This window comes from Phocoena phocoena, chromosome 4 (genome assembly GCF_963924675.1).
Source record: "Phocoena phocoena chromosome 4, mPhoPho1.1, whole genome shotgun sequence".
NCBI lineage: Eukaryota > Metazoa > Chordata > Mammalia > Artiodactyla > Phocoenidae > Phocoena > Phocoena phocoena.
The window spans coordinates 142,972,189-142,998,369 of record NC_089222.1 but is presented as its reverse complement, the minus strand read 5'-3'; the positions used below and the strand labels follow the sequence as shown (position 1 = coordinate 142,998,369).

General features: G+C 50.9%; 1 protein-coding gene across 2 annotated transcripts; it reads left to right on the top strand.

Annotated features, from left to right (window-relative positions):
- Window positions 1-6,807: 6,807 nt before the first annotated feature.
- ZBTB21 (zinc finger and BTB domain containing 21) lies at window positions 6,808-25,743 on the top strand. Of its 2 annotated transcripts, XM_065876575.1 has the most exons (3): window positions 6,808-6,913; window positions 18,461-20,048; window positions 20,652-25,743. In XM_065876575.1, the coding sequence occupies exons 2-3, from the start codon at window positions 18,473-18,475 to the stop codon at window positions 21,629-21,631; spliced, it is 2,556 nt and encodes an 851-aa protein (XP_065732647.1). In that variant the 5' UTR covers window positions 6,808-6,913; window positions 18,461-18,472; the 3' UTR covers window positions 21,632-25,743. The 2 variants fall into 2 exon arrangements, with proteins under 2 accessions (XP_065732647.1, XP_065732646.1); XM_065876574.1 differs by lacking the exon at window positions 6,808-6,913 and having other exon boundaries at window positions 18,473-21,631.
- The last annotated feature ends 438 nt before the right edge of the window (window positions 25,744-26,181 follow it).

Sequence of the window (26,181 nt, the reverse complement as noted above, 5' to 3'; positions counted from 1 at the left end):
CTGTCTAATGGAGGAAGCAGATCAAATCATTTGACCCAGTTTTTATGAGTGCTTCGTAAGCAAACTCCAAGTTCTATAATGTTTTATCAAGTCTAGTTCTATAGTTGCTATTTTAATATTAATTGGGGGGGGACTATTAAAGACGCTTAAATGTGTCAAATGTATAGCACAAAACGTGACAAAGATCAAAAGGCATCTTGGAGGTGATTCAGTACAGTAAGTACTTTTAAAATCAAATTTAAATGCACGTTTGTATTTCTTTTTTCAGTAGGGTGACTCACGTTCTGGACCAGGGTCAACGGCGCTGACTCTTACTGAAAGAAAAGGGGCAAAGTTTTAAAGTCTCCAAGACTTTTTTTAAAAAGGAAAAGAGAAAGAAACAAAAAACAGTGGCACCTCTGATCTTTTAAAAATGGCTTCAGGGTCAGATCAATTTTGTCAGCGTTTTTAGCCCTCTGTTCACTCTGTACACGGAAACACACAACGCTGGAGGTCCAAACGGGACAAAGTTAGCCATTTGTGAGTGTCCTGGTGAGAGACACCCCCATTCCGCTCGTAGGTACCCAGAACAAACTGCTGTTTGGGAAGGGCCGCCCCACCAATACCCTTTGCTGAGTTCGTTTTTCTCCCACAATCTGGTGTCTTGGTCTAGAGATCCAGAATGCCTGTCAGCTCCCTCGTGCCTGCCCTGGACCCAGCACAGCCTGTGTCAGGGATGAAGCTGGAACACCTTGCTTCGTGGCCGTTTACGGGAAGCGGGTGGCTGATTGACTCCAGAGCTCTCATTGTGGCACAGAGAGGACAGAGGCTGGCAGGGCCACCTCCTGCCTCAGGCCCGCCCTGCATCTGGGTCCCCGGGAGAGGCGGAACCGCCTGCCTTGGGCTCCACAGCTCTGAGCACACACGGGTCTCACAGAGTTTACACCTGGACTGACAATTCACATCTATCTCCCCAGAGAGGATGCCAGTTCCTTGAGGGCAGGGACCACCCGGTATTCATCTTTGCAGTCCAAGAGCCTGGGGCACGGCGGGCACGTAAATCATAATACTGAAGGTGGGGAGGGTGAAGAGGAGAGATGGCCGAGGGGTGGACCCGATCCGCTTCCTCACACGCCTCACTCTTCACAGAAAAAGTAGCTCGTCAAGCACAGGCAGTGGGCTGCAGGTCCCTCAGCTTCCTGCTTCCTTCTAGGTCTCCTGGCTACACACGCCTTTCTCCCTGCCCCGACCACCCAACCTCAGCTCTGGGCCCTGGGTTACCCCTCCCCATTAGAAGAGAAAGAAGATAAGGGCCAACCAGTTAACCATGCTTCCAGAGATCTGAAATATTTTCAGAGCGGCTTATCTGCAGGTCTCAGCCTTTGCTGTCTGCCCTGGTTCTGACCTCTATTGCTCCACGGCCTGGCCTTTACGAGCCTCACCTTCCTGGGGTGTAGACAGCCGTGGTCATTCTAAAGGGCAGGGGAGCCGTGTGGGTCTGATCACGATTGAGGAAAGACATTTGTTCAGCAGGGGCTGCCATTTTTCACCCTGCTCCACGGCCTGGGGACGTAGATCCATCTTCCTTTACCAAAGGAATCCCACAGTGCAGCTATTAAAAGAACTGCATTCCTCCCCATCTTTCATGAGAGCAGCTTATGGAAGGGCACACAAGAAAACCCATCTAAATCCATGTTCTTATTGCACGGTTCATAATCAAATACCCAGAATTACAACTTCTATTGGAAACACACACACACACACACACACACACAGAGTCCTCTCCCAATCTTGCCGAAGGTAAAAGGGCTGCTAGGAACTGGCGTTGAGGTGCTGACGTGATTCAGTTGCTATCAGTGGCAACTGTCAGCCGAATTGGAGGACCTGGAGGTGCCTAGGTCTTTAAGGACCAGGGTGGTGGGAAGAGAGAGGAGGGGCGAGCAGGTCCTGCCTCTAAAGAAAAGAGCACGGCGGGCTGAACCTTCTACTCGGGGGGTTCTTCAGTTCGGTACCCTCCCTTTTCTTACCGTGATGTGCAAAGGCCAGGCTTCTCAACAGTGAGGACACAGTGGAATTGACACTCAACCCAGCCCAGTCTCAACCATGCTCAAGAGAGAGCTGGGGCCCACCCAGTTCTGAGGTTCGCTGGTATCTCATATGGCATACACCATGAGGGTGGTTGTCATAATCCATTCACACAGAATCGAACATGTCACCACTTCTCATTTCCTCTTTTTTCCCCCACGGCTGACATGGAAACAGGGACACTGTGTTCACGTGTCGTAGGTTAAAGAGTAGCCTCCAAAAGCATCTGGTCCTAATCTCTGGAACCTGTGATGTGACCTTATTATGGAAAAGGGGTCTCTGCAGATGTGATTAAGTTAAAGGTCTTGAGATCGGAAGATGATCCCTGATTACCTGGGTGAGGCCTAAATGCCATCCCAAGCGTCCTTAGAAGAGAAAGGCCGCAAGACAAGGAATGCCAGCAGCCATCCAAAGGTCAGAGGCCACCAAGAGTTTCTCCCCTGTATCCTCCTGAGGTACCACGGTCCCACTGGCACCTTGATTTCAGCCCAGTGATACTGACTTCAGATTTCTGACCTCCAGAACCATGAAAGAATAAATTTCTGCTGTTTTAAGTCACCAAGATTGGGGTAATTTGTGAAAGAAACCACGGAAAATGAATCCACCTCTCTCTACCTTAACCTGACTGTTTAAAGGGACAACCCCTCAACTTAACAGGTTGGGCAAATTTGGACGCCTAGACACAAGTTCAAAATGAAACAGAGAATCACAGCCAGTTAAAACTTCCCACTTCCAGGGAATTCCCTGGCGGTCCAGTGGTTAGGACTCTGCGTTTCCACTGCCAAGGGTGCAGGTTCAATCCCTGGTCAGGGGTCTAGATCCCGTAAGCCACATGGCCAAAAATCATAATAATAAATAAATAAAATCTTCCCACTTCCAAATATGTAGAGGCTTATGTTTTTAAACCCCAATTTACAAAAGGGCTGTTTGGTACAAGAGATACAAACAAGTCGAGTTATGGTATTACTGACACAGACTCAGACATCACTGTGATAGTCTCTGAGGGAAAACTGGCCATCGAGGGCAGATGGCCCAGGACACAGCGCTAGCGACAGGCCCAAAGCTCTGGGACTCACAGGTTCACAGGCACAGTCTCTGCACCAAGAGCCCACAAGTGAAGCAGCTGACCTGCCAGCAGCTGGTAACCGATGAATAATGTCACAGCAAAGCCACCGCAGCACAGGGGCAGGTGGCCTGGGGCTGAAGTTTGGAGGAGAAACGGGATCTGCCGGCAGGCTGAATAGGAAAAGGGCATCTGGGCAGTGCCGGTCCCAGCCATGCGTGGCTGGAGCAGTTGGTGCAGGGGGGACGCCCAGAGCCATCTCCACTCCACTTTGTAGGTCGTGCCAGCACTGAGGCCGCAGACAACATCCAATTTGCACTTAGAGAGATAAATCGGACTAAAAACGTTCTGGGTTGGCACGGAAAGGCGCAAACCCGAAGCAGGAACGTGGCTGAGTGGCTACAATGACTGGCCAGAGGCCCTGGAGCCAGGGAGCGGCAGTAGAAGGGCAGGTGAGGACAGATCAGGGGTGTTTAGAGGTAGATTGATAAGACTGAGTGACGGCTGAATGCAGACACTGAGAGAGAAGAGTCTAAAATTACCATCAGCCTCTGGCTGGGGTGACAGGGCAGTCCCACTAAGTAGGACAGGGATAGGGGAGGAAGAAAAGGTTCAAGGGACGACAGAAAGAACTTAGGAAGTTGAGCTATGTGAGCGCAGAGCTGTAGGTTATCCAAACGGTGATATCTAACGAGAAGCTGTCCAGATAAATGATGTGAACTGTGTCTAAATAAATCTACATGTACATGGAGCTAGAACTCCTGCCGGGATGCATCCGTGTATGGATGACACAAAATAAAAATATGAACACAAGGTCAGGCACCACGCTGGGCACCGGGCAGGCAGAGGGGAACAGGAAGCCCACTGAGGGGGAGAGGTTGCTGGCAGGCAAATCCAATAGCAAGTGCACACGTGTATAACAAGCTACACAAGCTGCTATGGGAGCACAGAGGGGGGCCCCAAATGCATAATGAGGCTGAGTGATAACAGGGGAGGGGGCTGGGGGAGTCCTGGAGGAAGGAACGTGAACCAGCAAGATAAAATTATCAAGGGGAGAGTGTGCACAGGGCAGGGGGAGGAAGAGCTCAGGGGAGAGGACAACGGACAAGGACACTCAGAGGTGAGAGGCAGAGTGTGACTTGTTCGGAGAGGACGTGTGTCCACGTGGGTGCGGGGGGACGCGGGATTAGAGGCGGGCTGTCACCAGTTTGGTCAGTCACATTACGAAATTTGAATGTCATCCTTAAAGCAATAGAGAGCCATCAGCAACTTAAGCAAGGGAGTGGCATGACACCTTTGGCTTTTCAAGAGGATCACTTGAACTGCAGCACGAGGGTGGATTGAACGGGAACATCCTGGAGGCTGGGGAGCAGTTAGGAAGTTGGGGACTGGCCCGTGGTTACATTATCAGAGGTACAGCCAGGAGGTGGATGGCCCCGATTTGGTGACGGGCCGAATACTGGTGATGAGGGAGGGGCTCTGGCTCAGGCAGCTGGGCTCACGTCCCAGGGATGGACAGGACTGCATGGGGTGAGTGAAACAGGAGGGCCACAGTCAGAACGTCAGGAGACCCAAACTGTGAGGACGGTCTGGGCAGAGGAGCTGACACAGGAGGCTGAGAACCAGAGGTCAGATAACGGGTAGAAAATCCAGGGGAGGGAATTCCCTGGAAGTCCAGTGGCTAGGACTCCGCGCTCTCACTGCCGAGGGTGCAGGTTCAATCCCTGGTCGGGGAACTAAGGTCCCACAAGCCATGGGCTGCGAGGCCAAAAAAGAAAAAGAAAAGAAAATCCAGGGGAATGAAGCATCACTGAAACAAGTAGGTTTGAAGGAGGAATTGGTAGGGTCACAAACCAAAGAGCCAACTGAACAAACTGCTGGATTTAGCAGTCAGGTCTCTTTTAGTGAAATGGCCTGATCACATGGCTTAAAGAGGAGACACCAACGTGTATCTTCCTGAGGCAGCTGGAAGGGATGCAGGCAGAAGGCGATTGCTTTTGGCATACGGTACAGTACACTGAAAACTAGAAAAGCCAGCTTCTAGCTCTGGTTACACAGCTGGTACACGTTTTCTCACCCGTAACGTGGGGACAACTATGTGTGCTCGCCCAGCCTAACCACAGGGGACCCTAAAACTCAAGGCCCTTTGAAAGACTTATAATCACTGTTCTTTTAGTTCAAAGCCACTTTTTGCTCCACCACCATTCAGTTCAAAATACAAAAAGACTTTTTCAAGTTTTTAAAGAGTTGCAGAAGAAAACTTTTAGGTGCAAGATTCTTCCTTTGAGACTGAGTCCTCTTAAAATTAGTGGAACGAAAACAATTGACAATAGAGCTGTTCATTTTGCAACACGTTTTTAATTTTAATCAACCTAATGCAAGATTATTTCTTGCACATGTTCCTCAGACGTTTCATAAATTTTTTTTTACCTAGGGTCGTATGTATAAACTCAACTTTAAAAAATTAAATTTATCTGAAAACTGACATTTGGAAAATATTAAACAACATGGATTTAAAAGCCAGGAATTTAAGCATTGGTCCTAAAAATTATCACTTTAAAAGGCAGTCTCGGGAATTCTCTAGCGGTCCAGTGGTTAGGACTCAGCGCTTCCACTGCAGGGGGCACCGGTTCCATCCCTGGTCGGGAAACTAAGATCCTGCATGCACCCCGGCCAAAAAACAAAACAACACGCAGTCTCCTCTCCATTCCAATCTGATGTGTTCTGTTTACCTTGCCTAACAGAACCTTTCTGTAGAGCTAGTGTTTACAGTTTGGCATTTCTTTTACACTAATTTTCTGGTTTTGAATGAGAGGGAAGTGAGTTTTCTAAATAATGGGCTTGTAATACTCATGCAAGAAAACGACAGTCCAGGAGACAGCAATTGAGAATTGATATTAGATAAAGTAAGTTAGTTGCCCAGTAAGCCAATGCCTATTAAAAATGAAGGTTTTGTCTGTGAACACGCAACTGACAAGTGGATGCCACGCGAGGCTGAAGAGCAGAGCTGCCACCCCTATCTGCTCAGGCGGGGTGAACCTGGAGGCCCTTCACCCCAAGTCAGCACCGAGCGGTCCCCAGCGATCGGAACGCCCAGCTGGGAGGAAGCGTTAGCGCCCAGGTTGGTTCTCAGCAGGTCGGACGCCGCACGCCGCGCGCCTCCACGCCCGTCGAGAGGCGTCCGCGCCGCCGAGATGCACCTGGACCCGGGCACCAAGGGGCTGCCGTCGGAAAACAGTCCTCCGAGGGCCGAGCGGAGGCGCCGCCGCAGCGCACCGGGCCGGGAAGGGGCACCACCCGGCGTGCCCACCGGCGCGTGTCCCCGCGGCGCCAAGCCCACCGGGACCGCCAGGCAGAGCGCGGTTCGCGCCTCCGCGATACGCGCCCCTCCAGCCGCCGCCGCCTCCCATCAGGGCGTCCCACGGGGGAGGCGCGCCCCGCCTCGGGCCGGGGGAGGACGCCGGCGCGTGCGGCTCAGGAGGAGGAACACCGGGCGGAAGGCGCGCGCGGGAGGACGCGGCGGCGGTGGCGGCTAGCCGCCGGCCATCGGGCCCGCCCCCGCCCGGCCCCCCGCGCCGCGCACCTCCCTCGCCCCGCCCCCCGGCGCCTGGCGGCCAATCACAGGGCCGCGCACGTGACGAGCGCTGCCTGCGATGACCTCATCCCTGGTGTGGGATGACGTCAAATTCAAGATGGATGGAATCACAGCGGCAGCGGCGGCTGCGGCGCGCGCGAGCCGAGTGTGAGCGGGAAGGGGCCTGGCGTCTGCCTCGGGGCTGAAGACCGGTGAGTAACTGTCAGGCCCCTGGCCCTAGGAGAACTGCGGGGCCCGTGGGAGGCCACAGCCTCCCCGCAAAACGCGGCCTTTCCTGACGTAACTCTGAGGTGATTTCTCTCCTCCTTTTTCTCTCCGCCGGCGGGTTGCGGGCTCGGAGCGCTTCTGCGCGTGCGCCGGGCCCGGCTCTCACCGAGCATGCCCCGGGCTCCCACGTAGCCCGTTGTGCCTTCACACTGCGCATGCTCCTTGCCCGCACTTGGCCTCGCCCTCGCCACTGCGCACGCTCCGTCCCTCACTGGGCTTCCCTCGCCGGGCCCGGCGCCGTTGCGCCGGGCGGTTGGGGCGCCTTCCGGCCGCGGGCGCGTGCTCCATCCCGGGCAGGCGTGGCGGCCGGCTGGTGTCTGCCGGGGCGCGCGGGCGTACGCGGAAGCTGCGGGGCCGGGGGACCCCCGCACCTGCCGCGGCCCGCGCCCCCGCCCCACCGGCCCTCGAGCCCCGCCTGGCGGCCGCCGGCGCATCCAACCATTGACCCGAGTGGACTGCTTGCCCCGCCTCGCCTCGCCTCCTGGCCGGCTCCCCGCAGACCCCCGGGAGGACCGGTCTCCCCGACTCTCCAGCGCTGGCCCCGAGCGTCTCTGCTGGAATGCGGAGCGCCTCCCCCGCCGCTCGGGAAAGCCCCCGTCTGAAACCTGCGGCCGGAGGCGTAGGTTGCCGACCGGCCGCGCTGGAGACCCCCGCCCAGAGACCTCCGCTGGCCGGACTCCCCGAGATCTTTTCTCGCCCAGACCGCTTACCTGGCGCGCGTTCGCTGGCCCCCGTACGGGAGAGCATGGCTGTGACCGCGGGAGCGCCCCTCGGTCCCGGCCCTCCACCCGGGTTGCTGCGCGCTCCGACCGCAGCGCCGCGCGGTTCTGGAGGACGCCGCTTCGGCAGCACCGTTCAGAGGGGTGACCGTAGAGACAGGTTCTCCAGCGGGGCGGCCTGGCAGTGGGAGGTGGGGGAAGCGGTGACCGGAGCCCGCGCAGTGCACAGCGCCCTGGGGGTCTTAGGGCGGGAGCCACCAGCCCCGCTCACGCCCGGCATCTGAGGGCGCCAGGTATTGCGCAGCATCCAGGACTGTTGACAGCGGTGACCCTGCGTCATCCATGGGGAGCCTGCGTTGTGGTCTGATTCCTTGTTCGGAAGAAAGTGGGTTAATCCGTGTCAGAAAGGCTTCTCGTTGACAGTTACTTTTGAAAACTTTTACCCGCTGGTGCTTGGAGTAAATCCTTCATCCACCTTAATGACTAATAGTCATGACGTTTAAATATGAGTACCAGTAAATATCAATGGTAAAAAGAAAGTAGACATGGGGGGCATTGGTTCACTTCAAAATAACGTTGCATCTAATTTATTCTTCCTTTTTACACTGTTCGGTGTAGAGTGTGCTTCATTCTCTGGAAATAAAAGTTGCAAAGGATATGACCCCTGCCCTTGAGGAACCTGACCGTGTTCATGGCAGGGCGTGTTAGGTGTGTAACAGGAGAGGAGCCAGGGTATTGAGAGGGTCTCTGGGTGAGGGGAGACGACCAGAGGGACCAAAGCCAGCGGGGGTGAGGAGAGCAGACGCCAGAGCTGACCACGAGCAAGGCTTGACGGGGGGTGGGCACTGGCTAGAAAGGAAAGAGAAGAGGTTTCCAGTTTGGGAGACCTGCTGGCTGGCAGCACACCGAACTAAACAGGAAATACGTGGGGACCGGCAGATGTGGGAGGGTAGGGTCCTAGGTACCATGCTGGACAAGAGGGCTGTCCTGTGATGGATGAGTCCCGAGAAGCCTCAGCAGGGATACAGAGTTGGAAGTCACAGGCCGGTAGCAATTATGGCCACAGGCACTCATGCACAAAGCGAAGACCACTGCCACGCGCCGCTATCTGTGCCAGATGCTGGAGCAGCAGAGATGAGCCAGCCCAGGCCTCGAGCCTTGGTGATGGTTTCTCTCTTTAGCCAGTAGGCACCTGCTGGGCCTGCACTAAGCATTAGGAACACACAGCTGACGACAGGGGTTCTTCCTTTTAAGGACTCTCATGAGAGGGTAGATATAAAGGCAGATCATTCAAAATAGATGTGTTACTGCAGAGGGGACGAAGTACTGTGGTAGCTTAGATGGCTGAGCTACTGGCTAGGAGCACATCACTAGAGCTTTGTAGAGATGGTGACGGTTGAGCTGGATCTTTCTGTAGAGGTTAGCCAAGTAAAGGAAAGGTAAGAAAGACAGTCGGTGGAAATTGGGTGTGCAAGTTTGTAGGGTAGATGCTCACCCTCTTGCTGTCCAGTAAGGGTGGAGAGACGAATTGTGATCAGAATATGAAGACTCTTGCATGCCAGTCTGTAGAGTTTGCATTTTACCTAGGGAGGAATAGAGAAATCAATATAGTATTCTAAAGGGCACTGGTGGGACCAGCTCTGCTTTAGGAAAACAAAAGGCACGGTCTCCACTGCTGCATCTAATCAGAGTGTCAGAGTACAGAAGAATCAACAGATATATATTGTTGTGTGAGACACCACGTTGGGCACTGCGAAGAGTGTCAAAAGACATTAAATAGATTCCTAGTCCTTAAATAGCTTTTACATTTCTGCTGGGGAGACAGACAACTTACAGTATTCGGCACTGAATAAACACTGCGTAAATGGTGTCCCTCTGTAATGCTGCGGTTGAGAGGCGTTTGCTCGTTACAAACTGCAGTGGTCAAGGAAGGTGTGTATATTAGTTAGCTAGGGCTGCCGTAACAGAGCACCACAGACTGGGGGCCCTGAACACCAGCAGTGTATTTCCCACAATTCTGGAGCCTAGAAGGCCAAGATGAAGGCTCTGGCAGGCTTGATTTCTCCCGAGCCCTCAGCTTGTGGACGGTCATCTTCTCTGTCTTCACATGGTTTCTCTCTGTGTCTGTGTCCTTATCTCCACCTCTTACAGGAACACCAGTCACGTTGGATTAGGGCCCACCCTTAAGGCCTCATTACAACCTACGGCCTCTTAGAAGACCCTGTCTCCACATACGCTTACATTCTGAGGTGCTGGGGGTTAGGACTTCGACCTAGGAATCGCAGGGGACAGTCCAGGCCACGACCGAAGGCTTAATGGAGGAAACGGCCTTGAGCTGAGCTTTGAAGGGTGAGTAACGTTCAGCTGGGCGGGGGCGGGGGCGGGGGCGGGGGTCTGGGACATTGCAGGTTGGGTGACAGGAGAAGCAAGACCTGCGGGTGGTGTCTCAGAGACAGAGTATCTGAAGCAGGAAGTTATCACGAGGCGATAACTAAAGGAAAGAAAATTTAAAAAGTAGTTTGAAACCAGATTTACAGAGCCTTGAAGTCCATGTTTTTAAAGTTTTTCATTTTAACCTAATGGAGAACCATCGTTTTTATCATTTTATTTCTTTTTACTCAGGTCTTAGGTCTCAGCTAAACTGTCACATCGAGGCATTTCCCGACCATCCCCTCCAAACTCTGGTTACCTACCCCCCGTCATAGCTTCCTATTTATTTCCATTGTAGCTCTTAGCACAGTCAAAAGTTATCTTTTTTTACTTGTTTCCCTGTTCATCGTCTGATTTACCCCACTGGAAAGTGGGGGCCTTGTCCTGTGCGACCCTGTATCTCACCTGTGTCTAACTGTGCCTTGCCTGTAATAGGAGCTCGGTAAAGAAGCTGAATTCATAATAGTAATACTTAATGTGTGCGTCCAGTGGATGATCAAAGTTTTGTTTTCGGAAGCTCAGTCAAGATGGATTTGGAGGCCGTGATAGGAAGGACGAGTACCACTTGGAAACCTGTCGGTCAGGGTCCTTTAATGACAAGGGCAGAAACCGCCAGGCCAGCTTGAATAGAACAAGAAATTGAAAGGTAGAGAGAGGGCTGCTCTTGACATTGAAGGAAAGACAAAGAATTGGGCCGGGAAGGCCGGAAACCAAGGTAACTGCAGGAGCCCGTGTAGCGGGCACTGCGGGCTGCACTTTCAGGCCAGGGCTGAGATAAACCAGCTCCACTAGTTGCTGCCTTTGTTGTTCTCAGCCCATATTCCAAAGGAGAAAGTTGCTAATGGACTGGGCATTGGTTGTGTGCCCAGTCCTGAGCGAGGGGAGCACGGCGCCTCAGACTCCTCGGGACGGGGGTGCTCCAGCGGGAGGGGCACAACAGGAGGCTGCTCTGTTAGCCGGGGTGCGTTCTGCTGGGTGAGGCGGCGCGCACACCCTAAGACCAAATCAGACCTCCTCGGGGGACACGAAACCTGTGGTGAGATGGGGTCCAAGGGGGTGACATCGCTGCTCTTGAAGGGTCAGATCAGCGAGGCTGGCTTTGAAAGCCCAGGCGCTTTCGAGGATGTCTGGACATCTGCATCGTCTCCAAGTGAGCCATGATGAGATGTAAACTCAGAGCTGACTGCCTGCCACCATCTCATAGTAAAATCAAATGGAGAGAGTCAGGCCAGACCCAGAGGTGAGGGTTTGGGAGTGAGCGGGGTGTGTGTTTATATTCCGAAGCCAAATGTAGATGCTTTGTTTTTCTAACCACATGTTTGCTTTGTGTTATATGCATTCCTTCTTTCTCCCAGTGTCATGGTTAGGGCTATATAAGCGATCTCCAGCATTCCAAAGGCTTGTGTGCCCAGAGTTCAGTTTCACGTTAATGTTTTGGATTAAAGAGAGATTTTCCTGTAGAACTGGAGTAAGGGTTTTGTGGGCTGGTCTTGGAGCAAGTTTGATTTACTGTGTACCTTAGCTCTGATACCAGCCTGAGTGTTCGTCTCCAAAACTCGAAAGCTGCTGTGAGGTTATTTGGTCCCTTCTCATCTCCCCTTCTGCGCCCACTGTTCACGTCCTGATGTCCTTTTGTCCGAGTGTCTAGCTCTGCTTTGCTTCTGTTTATATCCCTGGCATGTTCTATAGTCCAGAACTGCCTACCTTTCCTCCATCTCCTTAAAGATCGTAACTTCCTACAGTTGGTATAAAGAGGGAATTATTTGCATTGAACTACGTTATATTAAGATATGAATTCCCTGCCCCTCTCAGCACTCGGTACCTGAGGACTTGGAGGTGGTGGTATGAAATAGTTCTCTGGAATCCAGCTGTGAAGTACGCCGTAGCCATTCTAGGGAATTGGAACTTCATTCAGGCCAGGGGCTTCTGGAGTTTTTAAGCCCTGGCGCTATTAGATGCAGGTTTCTGGAAAGTATCTACAGTAGAATGGTGAAGAGTGGAACTTGTAGTATTGATATCATTATAATTGTCCGGTTAGCAATGAGTCCCCCATCTTCCCACAGGTCCCCACCGTTCACTCATCGACCCTCCCACCCCTCGGCCAAATTAACTGCTTCCTGTAAACAGTATTCTCGGCACTTTTTGTATGCTTCGTTATATTTAGTCTTACATGTCTGTCCTACCATGGAAACGTTCAGGAAAGGAAGCAGAGGAAGTAAAGTGCCCGCGTGCAGACGGGAAACACTACATGCACCAGGAGCTCGCACACATACGGCGCCTTTTGTTCTTCGTAGGAATCCTGCGTGGTGGGCAGTGTTAGCCCCATTGAACAGGTTGAGGAAACGTGTGCTCAGGTTGAGTGATCTTTACAAGGTTACGTACTTAATAGGTGGCAAAGCCAGGATTTGAGACAAGGAGACTAATTTGAAAGTCTTTCCCGTGGAGCTGTAGTGATGGCCATGAATTGTTAACTGTATAAAGATTCTCTCATTTTGAAATATCAGGAAACAACATGAAATAGAAACAATTCAGGCAGAGTTTGGGAAGATACTTGTGTGCAGGGCCCCAAGTGGTAAGCAAGCCCGCCCCGTTTCAGGAGCTGGTTTTCCTGGGGGATTTCCTCCCAGCCTTTTCTGTGGTAGAGGGACCTTTTCTTCCATGTTTCACCCACTGTTCTTGTAAGAGCACCAAGGTTTCCACCGTGACTCAAGTGGTGGCGGGAGCTCAGGCGCTGGAGGCTCATGCAGATGCGCAGTGGGCAGGAGGGGCCAGGGATGCAGCGACAGCGCACATGTCCACGTCAGAGCCTTCAGACCTGGGATGCTCTGTCCTCTGTGAGTCAGAGGTCCTGAGCGTCCACGAGAGATTGGAGTTTGATGACCCAGCAGATTTATGGAGGAAAAGGTACCTCCAGCACGAAAGCTGGCCTCACTGAGGCTGAAGAGCAGACAGGCACGCGGCTTTGAGCGTTCAGTCCGCACATCCACCAGCTACAAAGGGTTTTCTGGATCATCTCATGACACGCAGCAGTCACGATTCTCACCCCCGCTTTTGCCTGCGTTCTTAGTGTAGCATTTTATATTTTTAATGAAGTCGTGAAGCTCAATAAACATACCTACTGTGTCATTAAAACACAAAAGTCCAAAATGTTAATTGTTTGCAGCTAGACCAGGAAAGGGGCCATCGTTAAGCTTTGATGATTGAATTAAAAGGTAAAAGCAAGGGCCTCTGTGTGAAGGAGGGGAGTCTGCACTGTGTGCTCCTGTCACCCCAGACACCGAGAGCCCTTGTCCTGGGCTCCTGAAGAGGATGGGAGAGGTCACTGTCCTCCGATGACCCTTGGGGGGCCTTAATTTTGCTCCGGGGGCCTCATGCCTCCACCCCCTCCCCAGCCTCATGACCTGCCCACCCCTACATGTGTCTTTTGCTCCAGCCAGGCACTTGGCCTTGGCTCTTACTGAACACACTGCTCCTGTCCTTGAAGTGTCCTTCACCCTTCCTTCCTGACGCCCATATTTTCTGAGTCCTGCCTGTTCAGGAAACTTCTTTTGTAGAACCCCTTCCCTGACCTTCTGCTCACCTGGATCCAGCGCCGTCACCCGTACTCCACCTGCCCCTCTGCACCCTGCCGCCTGGTGCTCAGGTGCTTCGCACACCGGAGTGTGTGGTGGTTTGACTTGCCCTGTCCCCACGCAAGACCAGGAGCTGTAAGGCAGGACCGTGCTTGTCAGACTGCCACCCTCCCTGTCTGGCCAGTTCTAGCACATACTAGACCGGTGCCCGACCATGGAAGTGTGTAACGTGATGACCAAGGATCCAGGCTCTGGGGCCCGACTCCCAGCCCCACAGTTAACTGACTGGATGACTTTGGGCACACTGCCTGACCTCTCGACGCCTCGGTTTCCTAATCTGTAAAACAGGGATGATGGCAGTACCTAGCTCAGATGTTTACGTGGGAATTAAAAGGTACGGTATTCAGGTGAAGAGCATGGCCTCCAGAGCCAGGTCACCTGGTGTGAGTTCTGCTCTGCTCCTGACCGTCGGTGCAAACTTGAGCCTCAGGCACATAGCCTTAACCCTGTGTGCCTCCGTTTTCTCAACTGTAAAATGGGGATAATGATGGTACTACCTCCTAGGGTTGGTGTAAATATTGAGTTAAAGCCTGAAAACTGTTCACAGGGCTGCATGGCAGAGCAAGCGCTCAGATGTTAGCTGCGGTTCTTGCCCGATCAGTGTCTAGGGAATGGTATGGAAAAATCAGTGCCTGGAGCTGTTCTGCACTGGTTATCAGGAATTTGGACATGCGTAGCCACTTCTCAAGCAGGCGCTCTCGATGATGACTATAAATTAAGGCTAGAGTCGAATGAATAGTTTTCAATTCCAAATACTTTTCAGGGACGGAGACCATTCCTCTTACAACTCAACTCTCAGTGACTTATTTTTCCCTAACTTCCTGTTTCGTTCAAAAAGTATGGAAGCCTGTGGTTTACGGATTAGAAGCAGTTACTTAGAACAAAAATAGAGGTCACGATAAATTGAAGGAAGAAAAAGAAGGAAACTTTTCCGAACAATGAACAGTGAGAAAATGCGGGTTTCTTGGCCCGTAGGAATAGGGAGCGGATGATATGTGCATTAGCGTTGCTTCATGTCCAGGGATGTAGAAAAGCTCACTTGGTTTAGTCCTCACACAGTCCCTCGGTTTCTTAGTTGGGGTTCCCCCAAAAGCAGACCCTGAGACAAGGATTCAAGTGTAGATGTTTATTTGGGAAGTGATCCCAGGAAGCATAAGAAAGCTTGCAGGGAGGGCTTCCCTGGTGGCGCAGTGGTTGAGAGTCCGCCTGCCGATGCAGGGGACGTGGGTTCGTGCCCCGGTCCGGGAGGATCCAACATGCCGTGGAGCGGCTGGGCCCGTGAGCCATGGCCGCTGAGCCTGCGCGTCCGGAGCCTGTGCTCCGCAACGGGAGAGGCCACAGCAGTGAGAGGCCCGTGTATCGCAAAAAAAAAAAAAAAAAAAAAAAAAAAAAAAAAAAATGTTGCAGGGGAAGTGAAGCAGGAAAGGATGCCCGTGAAGGGTACATTAATTACCAGGTTCCTGCTCACATTTAGAATATCTAAACTGAATTCCTGAAAAAATTCTGAACCAATTTTTCAAGCTTCATCTCAAGTAAGGACATCCTTCTAGTTCTGGCAGAAACCTTGGAGACACCCTTACCTCCTCACCTTCTTACCCTCTGCAGTCAGTCCGTTAGAAATCCTAATGACTGTCTTTACCTCCACCGCTGCCCCGCTGGTCCAGGCACTGTCCTGTCTCACCTGCATCAATGCGGTGGACTCCTAGCTGACTTCCCAGCTTACACCCTCTCCCATGGTCCATTCTTTGCGACAAAGCCAGAGGAATCTTTCTGAAACAAAATTCAGGTTGTTGTCATTCCTCTTCTCAGAATCTTCCAACAGCTGCCCTGGTAAAAAGTGCAGTCCTTCCAGTGGTCCCCCCAGCCCTGCACAGTGTCTCCTCCCCAAGCTCCTTCAGTGTCATCATCCACGGCTTCTTTAGCTCTGCTCCAGCCCTGCTGTTACCTTGTCTCTTCCCTATGCCTATATGCTCTTCCCTCAGTGATCCTTATGGCTCATCCTTGCGTCCTTCAAGCCTTCTGAAATGTCACTTTGTTGAGTGAGTGAATAGGTGAATGACGTGAAGTCCTGGTAAAATTTGTAGTATGTTACAGGTGCTGAATAAATGGTAGCGATTATGGTTTTCTTTCCTGATTCTCACAGTAACATTATTATCCCTACTTTACAGTGGGGAAAACTGAGGCTCAGAGAGGTTGATTAGCTTAGAGCACTGACCTTCAAACTGTCTTAACTCTGACCCACAGGTAATCTAGAGATGATTTAAAGTATATGGGAGGATGTGCATAGGTTATATGCAGATACTACACCATTTTATATAAGGGACTTGAGCATCTGTGGATTTTGGTATCCGCAGGCTTCCTGGAACCAATCCCCTGCAGATACTGAGGGACCGCTGTACATCTCACCCCAGTGCCGGCTTACATGTGTGGAAATGTATGCGTATAACTTGTGAAAGTTTCACAAGATCGTAGTCAGCCTTACTACATTTGAGACATTTGGACTTTTCTACTCTGCCCTAGTCATTTTTTTCAGTTGTTCACTTCAGACCACTAAAGTGATTTTAAGAAACCCTTTTGAAAAGTACTTGTCCAAGCTTTTGATTCTGCGTCTGCTGTTTTTCCCTGTGGCAACATCTGAACTAGCTGTCTCAAAAATTAATTGCACTAAAAATAGTGTTCACATCACGGCTGAGTTATGAGTGTGGCATTATAAGCTTGTTCTTTTCTCTGCTGACCTCTGTAAATGATGACAGGGGTTTCTTTGCACATAAACAGATGTGTGATTACAAAGACAGTATAGTAGGATTAAGGGAGGAATTTAAATGGCTAATCAAAAAAAAGGAAGGGAAAATCTCCTTCTCAAGCACTCACCATGGAGGTGAAGCGATGCCAGGCAAGAATGAACCGCAGCTCGGTACAAGCTGACCAAGGCAGTTGTCTGTGGACGGGCTCCAGGCGTCGTCTCTGGAAGCAAAGTCACATCTCCAGGTCAGTCGAATGGAGTCAGTACCTCAACAGGAGCCAGATCAGTGGTGAAGAAGACCGGGGATCACGCTTGGTCACTCCAGGTGGTGGCCTGGGAAACTCTTCCCTGCATATTCTCCTGAAGAGCGCCAAGGCTGGTTGACCAGCAAAGCCTGGTCCTTTGAAGCCCGAGGAGAACCTGCAAACGTGCGGGTACCTTGTTTGGTGTATCTCTAGTTCACCCTCTAGGGAATGATAAAACTGTCCAAATAGTCTTAGTTACTCTGAATCCATTTTATATTAAACAATAAATGTCATAACTATTTTAAAGAACAAGATGACATTATAAAACCAACCCAGAGACGAGACATTACCGTAGCAGCTGCCTGAGGGAAGTGTCAGATTTGGAGAGTCAGGCGTCCTCTCTGTGTGAAATGGCTTCATCTTCGTCAGAGGTTAATCTGGACCCTTTTATGCTGAATTAAGTATCTATTAACCCTGCAGTTTCTGAAAATTAATTGCACGTTTGTCAGGTCCTTAACTAGGTATGACATACAGGCTCATGTAATTTTCGCAGCAGCCCTAAAGGAGGGCACAGCTGTTACCCGTCTCACGTGAGGGACCTGCTAATCTGAGATGCTAGTGGACCACAAGGGAGGATCTCAACCCCATCCTCTCGGTAGACACCCACCCCCGCCACCAGCCCCCCACTAGGCCTTTAGATTTGAAGGGAGTTTCAGTGAAATCTCAAGTCAAACCCCTTAGTTTAGAATTAGTATAATTAAGTCTAGATCCAGGCTAAAGCTTCTACTGTGCTATTGTTGAAAGTGTAATTTGGTAAGGAAATAGTGTTCGGATTGCAAGGTGTTTAGCATAAGAAAGAAAACAAACTTTTTTATTCTTTAATATTTCTAAGCTTTGCTAAACACTTTGATGCAATCGTAATTAGCAAATGATTTTCCTCTTTCCAAATTCTTACCTATTTTTAAAATTTATTTATTTATTTATTTTTGCGGTACACGGGCCTCTCACTGTTGTGGCCTCTCCCGTTGCGGAGCACAGGCTCCGGACGCACAGGCTCAGCGGCCATGGCTCACGGGCCCAGCCGCTCCATGGCATGTGGGATCTTCCCGGACTGGGGCACGAACCCGTGTCCCCTGCATCGGCAGGCGGACTCTCAACCACTGCGCCACCAGGGAAGCCCTCTTACCTATTTTTGAGACCTCTACTTTACAGCCTATTGTTAATTCACATTGTGTTTAATCATATTCAGTAATAAAACTGCTTTCCTTTCAGAATTACGGACTTTATGGGGTTCGGTACTTCATACTTACTCTCTGAGCCAATGAAGGATAGAATTAAGCCTCCAACGGATATGGGCCCTAAATATGGATAATAAACCTTGTTTTCAAATATTGCTTCTCTACGTACCTGCCAAGTTCTAGCTGCCTTTTTTTGCTGGTATGGAAATGCCTGTTACAGACCTTAGTGCTTAAAATTCTTCAGTTTTAATGATTGATGACCTACTTAAGCCATGAGACTTGTTTCTGTATATTTTCCTTGTTATTTAAGTCAGATTATTCATCCAGAAACCTCTTGTTGGGCCACAGTCTGCTAAGCACTGGCACCTGTGAGAAGACAGCTGATGTTCCCGGCCCTTGAGGAGCCCTCATCTGGGGGAGCTTCTCACCACCCTGTTCACGGCGATTGCACGTTTGTCTTTCAGGTAAGCCTGAGCATGGAGGGGCTGCTGCATTACATCAACCCAGCCCACGCCATCTCTCTCCTGAGCGCCCTCAACGAGGAGCGCCTCAAAGGGCAGCTGTGCGACGTGCTCCTGATCGTGGGGGACCAGAAGTTCCGCGCGCATAAGAACGTCCTGGCCGCCAGCAGCGAGTACTTCCAGAGCTTGTTCACAAGTCAGGAGAACGGGTCACAGACTGTGTTCCAGCTGGACTTTTGTGAGCCAGATGCTTTCGACAACGTGCTGAACTACATCTATTCTTCGTCTTTATTTGTGGAGAAAGGCAGCCTTGCTGCTGTGCAGGAGCTAGGCTACAGCCTGGGCATCTCCTTTCTGACCAACATCGCTTCTAAGACGCCCCAGGCCCCCTTTCCAACGTGTCCCAGCAGAAAGAAGCCCTTCGCGGAAGACGATGAGACCAGTTCTCAGAAGAGAAGCGTCATCGTTTGTCAAAGTAGAAACGAGGCCCAGGGGAAACCCGTGAGTCCGAATCCAGCCGACCTCAGCCACCCTCCTCGGCCCTCCCCCGGCATCGCCGTCCAGGCCAACGCCAGTAAGGCCCCCGGTCCCAAGCCCGCGGAGCCAGCGCACCACGTGGCAGCAGCTGAGAAGAGTCGGCCGAAAGATGGCCCCGCGGGCCTCGCGAGGCCCCCCGAGCTCGCCGGGCCATCGGAGGAGCCGAGCCGAGGCGGCCTGGCCAAGCGGGGCGCGGCGCCGCCTTCGAAGCCGCCGCAGGACCGGGCGGCCGCGGACGAGAGGCCGGGCGCCAGCGCTCCGCTCCCCCGAGGCGTGGCCGTGGAGCTGGCGCTGCGGAGCCCGCGGCCGCCCGTGCTGTCTCTGCGCGGCGCCCCGGAGACGCCCTTCCTGCTGAAGGAGGCGGGCCGGGGCGGCGGGCCGGGCGAGGACAGGAACCTGCTCTACTACTCCAGGCTGGGGCTGGTGATCCCGGCCGGGGGGCCGGTGCCCGGGGGCCAGGGCGTGGACAGAAGCGGCCCGCTCGTCAAGAGCCTCCTCCGCCGCTCGCTGTCAATGGACAGCCAGGTCCCCGTCTTCGCGCCCGCCGCCGACCTGCAGCCCCCGCAGGGCTCCTGCTCGGGCTCGGGCGACGCGGCGGGGAGCTCGCTTGGCGCCTTCTCTCAGGGGCCGTCCTCCAGGGACGCAAGCGAGGCGGCGGTCCCCGACGCCCGGGCCCCGGCCCCGCAGCCGCACCGCCTCCGGTCCTTCAGCGCGTCTCAGCCGGCGGAGCGGCCGGGGGCAGCCCCCGGGCCCGAGGTGCGGGTCAAGGCCGAGCCGCGCAGTCCCCCGGAGCCCGGCGACATCATCCGTGTCACAGTGGGGGACGCTGCGGCCGCCACGAGGGACCTGGTCCCGCAGGCGGACGACGACCGGCAAGACGCGAGCCGACTCCCGGCCAAGAGGCGGTTCCAGGCGGACAGGAGGCTGCCGGCCAAGCAGCCGAAGGCCGAGGGCCGGGGCTCGCCGGGCGCGGGAGACCCCTGTGCGGAGCGCTCGAGCCCGCCTCTCCTCGAGGCCGACTTCCCGGGTTCTGACTTGAGCAAGGACGAATTCGGCGAGCTGGAGGGTGCGAGACCAAACAAAAAATTTAAATGCAAACACTGCCTTAAGATCTTTAGATCCACGGCCGGCCTTCACCGGCACGTGAACATGTACCACAACCCCGAGAAGCCGTACGCCTGCGACATCTGTCACAAGCGCTTTCACACCAACTTCAAAGTGTGGACGCACTGCCAGACGCAGCACGGCATCGTGAAGAACCCGTCCCCGGCCGCCAGCTCGCACGCCGTTTTGGACGAGAAATTCCAGAGGAAGCTGATCGACATCGTGAGGGAGCGGGAGATTAAGAAGGCCCTGATCCTGAAGCTGCGGCGAGGCCGGCCCGGCTTCCAGGGCCCCGGCGGCTCCCCCGTGCAAGCCATCAAGAGGAGCCTGAGGTCCCGGGCCAAAGGCGCGTACGTGTGCACGGCCTGCGGGAAGGCCTACCGCTTCCTCTCCCAGCTCAAGCAGCACGTGAAGATGCATCCGGGAGAGAAGGCCCTTGGGGCCGGCAGGGCCACCAGGCCCAGGGAGCGCGCGGCGCCCGGGGGCCCGGCGGGCGGCGGCTCCGAGCTCTACCTGTGCCGCCTCTGTAATGCCAAGCTCTCTTCTCTTCTAGAGCAGGGGAGCCACGAGCGCCTGTGCCGCACGGCCACCGTGTGCCCCTACTGCAGCCTCAGGTTCTTCTCGCCCGAGCTCAAGCGCGAGCACGAGGGCAAGTGCGAGTACCGCAAGCTGACCTGCCTGGAGTGCATGCGCACCTTCAAGTCGGCCTTCAGCATCTGGCGGCACCAGGTGGAGGTGCACAACCAGAACAGCATGGCCCCGGCCGCGGGCGCCTCCCCGCCCCGGCCCGACGTCAACGGTGAGGCCAGCGGCCCGACCCGGCCGCAGGCCCTGCCCGAACCCGGCCGGGCCGACGCCGCCACAGCCACCGCCGCCGCCGCCTCCGAAGACGACCCCGCGGGCGGCCGCGGCCCCGAGCCCGTGAACTTCGACCCGGAAGACGCGCCCTGCCTCCCCGAAGACCTCAGCCTCTCCAGGCCGCTGAAGGTCCAGGTCAAAGAGGAGCCGGCGGAGGGGGCCGAGGAGGAGGCGCCCGAGCCCGGCGCGGCCCCCAAGGACCTGTGGCCATGCGAGAAGTGCGGCAAGACCTTCCCGGCGCCCAAGCAGCTGGAGCGGCACCAGGAGCTGCTGTGCTCCGTGAAGCCCTTCATCTGCCACGTCTGCAACAAGGCTTTCCGCACCAACTTCCGGCTCTGGAGTCACTTCCAGTCCCACATGGCTCAGGCCGCCGAGGACCCGGCGCACAGGGAGCCCGAGGTGGGCCCGGGCCCCACTGGCTCCCCGTCGCCGCCCCCTCTGCCCCCGCCGCTGCCCAAGATCCAGCCCCTGGAGCCCGACAGCCCCACGGGCTTGCCCGAGAACCCGGCTCCCAGCGCCGACAAGCTCTTCGCGGCCCGGGAGTCAGACACGCTGTTCTACCACGCGCCGCCCCTCTCCGCGATCACGTTTAAAAGACAGTTTATGTGCAAGCTCTGCCATAGGACATTCAAGACGGCGTTCAGTCTCTGGAGCCACGAGCAAACCCACAGCTAAAAGGCCGCCCGCCTCGCTCCTAGGAGACCGGAGCCCCTCGCCGGATTTCAGCCTGTGTCGTGAACTGTGTCATAAGGAACAACTGTGTCATATCTTTCCGAAAGGAGTAATAAAGGGTGCGAACTGTCATGCTTGAATATAAGTTTGAGGGAAACTAATGTTAATCAGCAATGTCCTCACTCAACCCAGAAAAGCTCCAAAACACCTTGTGCTTCTGGACCTACAGTCACAGGATGGCTTGACTTCGTTACTGTTGAAATTTGTTCTTGGTCGTGTGCATGGTTCCTCATTCCATGGTATCCGTATAATCTTTTACTTGAGGTGGTTTGGGTTTTTTTGTTTTTACTGATTTGCAATTAATGAAACACTGTTCAAGTATTTCTTCTCTTGATTCTCTTAAGACGCCTAAGTTCTGGTTAAATCTCGGCTGTGTTTGTAAGTCCAAAATGTATCGGATCGAAGTGGAGTAGTTTGCAGTATTAAGATCTTAGAATACTTCAGCAATAAAAAATGATAAACCTCAACTTTAATAAGTTATCCTGACACTTGATAAAAATAAATATTTGGTATTTTGTGGTCACTGAGAACTTTTTTTTGTATGAAAATTGTGAGAAATATAAATCAGCAATAGTAACACTTAGATTTTTATAAAATAACAAAAACTTGCTCTTGGGTCATTTCATATAATTAGTGATGGAAGACTTGGGAAATGAAAACATTAAGATTTCTGGAAGCCCTCCACGTCGGTTTCCAAAGCTTCGGTAGTGGCGGGCATGGTAATCAAACGTGCTCCGTCACGGCTCTGAATCCAGACCAGCATCGAGGGGCTGTGCGTGTTTGCTTTCCTCTGGTTTGCGCTGTCACAAATTGAAACTCTCAGTGTATTGGGGACAGAGAACAAAGCTAGCATATGGCACACATTTTGAATTTAACGACGTTAGTGTAACAAGTAAGGTCAGGACATATATTTACATAGATCCCAAGCCCCCGGAGTGAGTACAGCTGCTCTAAATCCCAAATTACCGTTTACTCCCAGACACTTGAAGCAGAGGAAGAAGCCACACTGTAGTCTCCATATGCTTTTCAAGAACAATATATACAATATCAGTTTTCCTGCCTCTCTGTCTTGTGATTTCTGGTAGAATTTTTTGGAGTTTATGGTGGTAAGATGTCCACAGTGAGGCCATTCTGCTTTAAGTCACTGCTTAATATTCCATAAATATGTATTAAAGTACTATCAAGGGTCCAGAATTAGACTTTGCTACTTATTTTGGCCCATAGGACTTGGGCTTCTTTTCTGTTTTATTATTTTGTGTAAATTGTAATTCAAAGCCTTTCGGTGGGTGTAATCCAAAGTTCAGTGGGGTGTTTCAAAAGGAAAAGTTTTATTTCATTGGCAGGGGTGGGGAAGTGAGCTATATAAAAGTAGAAATATTGTTGAACCCACTAAATTCTTTCAAGGTAATGATGGATTAAGCCTCCAGGTTTATTAATTTTTTTGCAAAGCTGTTCTTTCAGATAAGAAAGTCAACTACTGTGACTGAGAAGTAATCTGCTGAGTGCTTAAATTGGTGCTCTAGCAGAAGAGAAGTCTCCTCACCAGTCTCATAACCCGCATTCCATACCGGCGGTAGGAAGGCGATTCTTATTTTTTATCGAAACACAAGCGTTTTTATAAAATTCTAACTGACTTTGTACATGGTAGAAATTACATATGAAAGTTTGCCTTTTATTCTTTCATTTGGAAACTGTCAAAAGTCCCCAAATATGGATACTTCCTATTTTTGTTCTTAAATTTGATGGAGAAAGTAAAATCAAATCAAGTTGCAGTTATTGATTGTTGCCATCTTCATGGTGTCTTGAAGAAATCTATACATCTTAAAGACAAAACGAAAACATGTGATTTTAGGTGATGGATTACTGTTCTTTGAATTCACTGCCTGTATACTGTGGTATTTCTTACTCTGAACGTCCTGGTAGCTATCACTTCAAAACAAGCCAGTTTCCCTCAGAGTGATCATTACTTACGGCTGTGGAAGGATGGGTTAGTAATTCCATGATACATGGGATCTTGGCGTTGTAAATTCGGGATCCCAGGACTTGAACCTTTATGCTACATTTTTGAAGATTTTTTAATACCATTAATGAATAAAAGATATTTTTGATCTAAATATAGGCTCTGCATATCTGTTGGATTTTAAAAAGTGCCAGTGTTTGGTCTTGTTCACATTTTTGTCTAGGCAAGGAACATAAGATTTCAAAGAAAATTTTGAACCAAAAACATTTGTAATGCAGTTCTGGTTTTTCTATTACTTTTTATACTGTACCTTAAAAGCATCAGGCTGAAAGAGTTTATTTTGGTGGTCAAAAGATAGGCTTCCACTCATTTAACTATTTTAAATGTTAAGATGTAAAATAATGAAAGACACATAAATTGCTTTATTCAGTAAAGTTTTGTTTAAGAATGTTTATCTCAGCCAGTAGGCAAATACTTGGTATAAGACAGGTTGGCCTTTTCTTGCTGAAACACGTTAGCTAGTAAAGATATTCTTGAAGATGTTTTTTTCTGATTGTAATTAATTTTTGAGAATGTAAAAAGCTCATTATTCCTTGTAAGTATTCAGGATGCCTGCTTTTTTATGCAATTGTGGAAAGAATGTCAGATGTTTTAATATATTCTTTGTTAATCTGAAAACTTGTTATTGAATCGTTTTCTTCATTTGGGGGAGGGAGGAACACCACAGAAAGTGTTTTTATCCAAGTAAGCAATGGAGGTGACCAATCGTGTGCATTTTTTACAGGTAAAATATCTAAAGAGTAATAGAATATTCACCTTTAAAACTAGTTGTGGTTAGTATGAGTTTATAATTTTGTCAAAATATACAGCTAACAGTTTGGCAGTGATGTTGTCTGCCATTTGTAGAGAGATGGATGTGGTTCCTGGTTTTCTGTTTGGGAAGAGATCATCATGGCCTTCTCTTTAAAAATATGCCCCAGCACTTAATCTCGGTGATAGTCTGATCCACACACAGCACCCATTGGTGCTAAGAGTAGAAACTGAGACAAGAATAAAATGTGCCCTTTGGTGAAGAAAAGAGGTTGTAATCAGGCCAGCCGGACGGTCGGATGAGGGAGGGACAGGAATGGACTGATCCAAGTCGGCCTTTGTTCCCTCAAACTGTGTGTGTGTGTGCACGTGTGTGTGTGTGCGTGTAGGGATGTGTGTGTGTACAGCCAAAATCTGGAACTTAAGGAAGTAAAGTTATTTTCATTTTCTTACTGCAAAAATAATGTCATTCATAACAGGTTTCTTTATAAATTGCACTAATTAATATTGGAATGTTACGAGTCAGTTTATCAATTTCTGATGTGTCTGAGGTTTTTTTGCAATAATTGTGAAAAGCATTATTGATTTAAATAATGCTAGCACATATTCTTTAATAAGTTCTTTAACACTGGCTTTTTCTTTTAAGTTTTACAAATAGGTTTTTCTCTTGTGGCTTTAGCACTTTAAGGAGCTTGACGTTTGCATAGTTTTTGGTGTGCCCACTCAGCGCTTCCCGGCTGTGTGCACTAGGGTGCCCCGTTGCCACGTGACTGGGGAGAAAACTCACTGTCCGTGTTTAGATTCTGGAAGAGAAAAAATGAGTCAATGTCAGGTTTTTAAAAAATTCCATTTAGAGACAGTCGTTTGGGAACCAAAGTATTTTACTGTAAATCTTTAAAACAGTTGAATTCAGTGCTCTTTAGTCATTTATTAGTGCTGTCCAGATTTTCCACAAAGTTATACTTGGTTAATACTAATTCTCAAAAGGTGATAATTTCTTATCGACATTAATCCAAGGCAGTTTCAAAATTTTCATTGAATGAATGCTTATTGCTAAAAGAAAAACAGACGTGGCTGCTTTATAACTGTGTGTATTTTGTCATACGCCTCAGCAGAGAAATCATTGTTCAATTTTATTTAGGAATAAGCTTTTTTGGACTGAAAACTCATAGTAAAATAGGACTTCTACCTAATGTTAAGCCATTGCTTATTTGTATCCAATTATCTGTTTACTTTGCTTAAATCTTGACTAAGGTTGATTGGAGTCAATAAATTTGTACTGTATTTTGTTTTGAATCATGGTCTCATTGGGATGTTTTGGACTTTAATTATATAATGAATAGAGTTTAAATTTATGAAAATTTAATTTATGAGGTAAAGCCCTCCTCTTTGGGTAGTATGAATAGCCCCTTGAATCGTGAGAGAGATTTAATTCCCCTACCGCTCCAGGTGGCTTGTAGAATGAAATTTGCACCGAAGCTTAAATTACTTGGACACCACAAATACATGATAATTAAAACCCCATCGGGGACTTCCCTGGTGGTCCAGTGGTTAAGACTCCGCACTTCCCCTGCAGGGGGCGAGGCGTGGGTTCGATCCCTGGTGGGGAAAGTAAGATCCCACATGCCACGTGGCGAGGCCAAATAAAGAAAAAAAACCATAAGCGGCAATCTTTATCCACCTTTTTTTTTTTTTTTTTTTTTTTTTTTACTGTTCAGATGAG

Bases quoted from the DNA above. Each gene is read 5' to 3' on its own strand.
- ZBTB21 (XM_065876574.1), top strand. From the start codon at position 18,473: ATGGAGGGGCTGCTGCATTACATCAACCCAGCCCACGCCATCTCTCTC.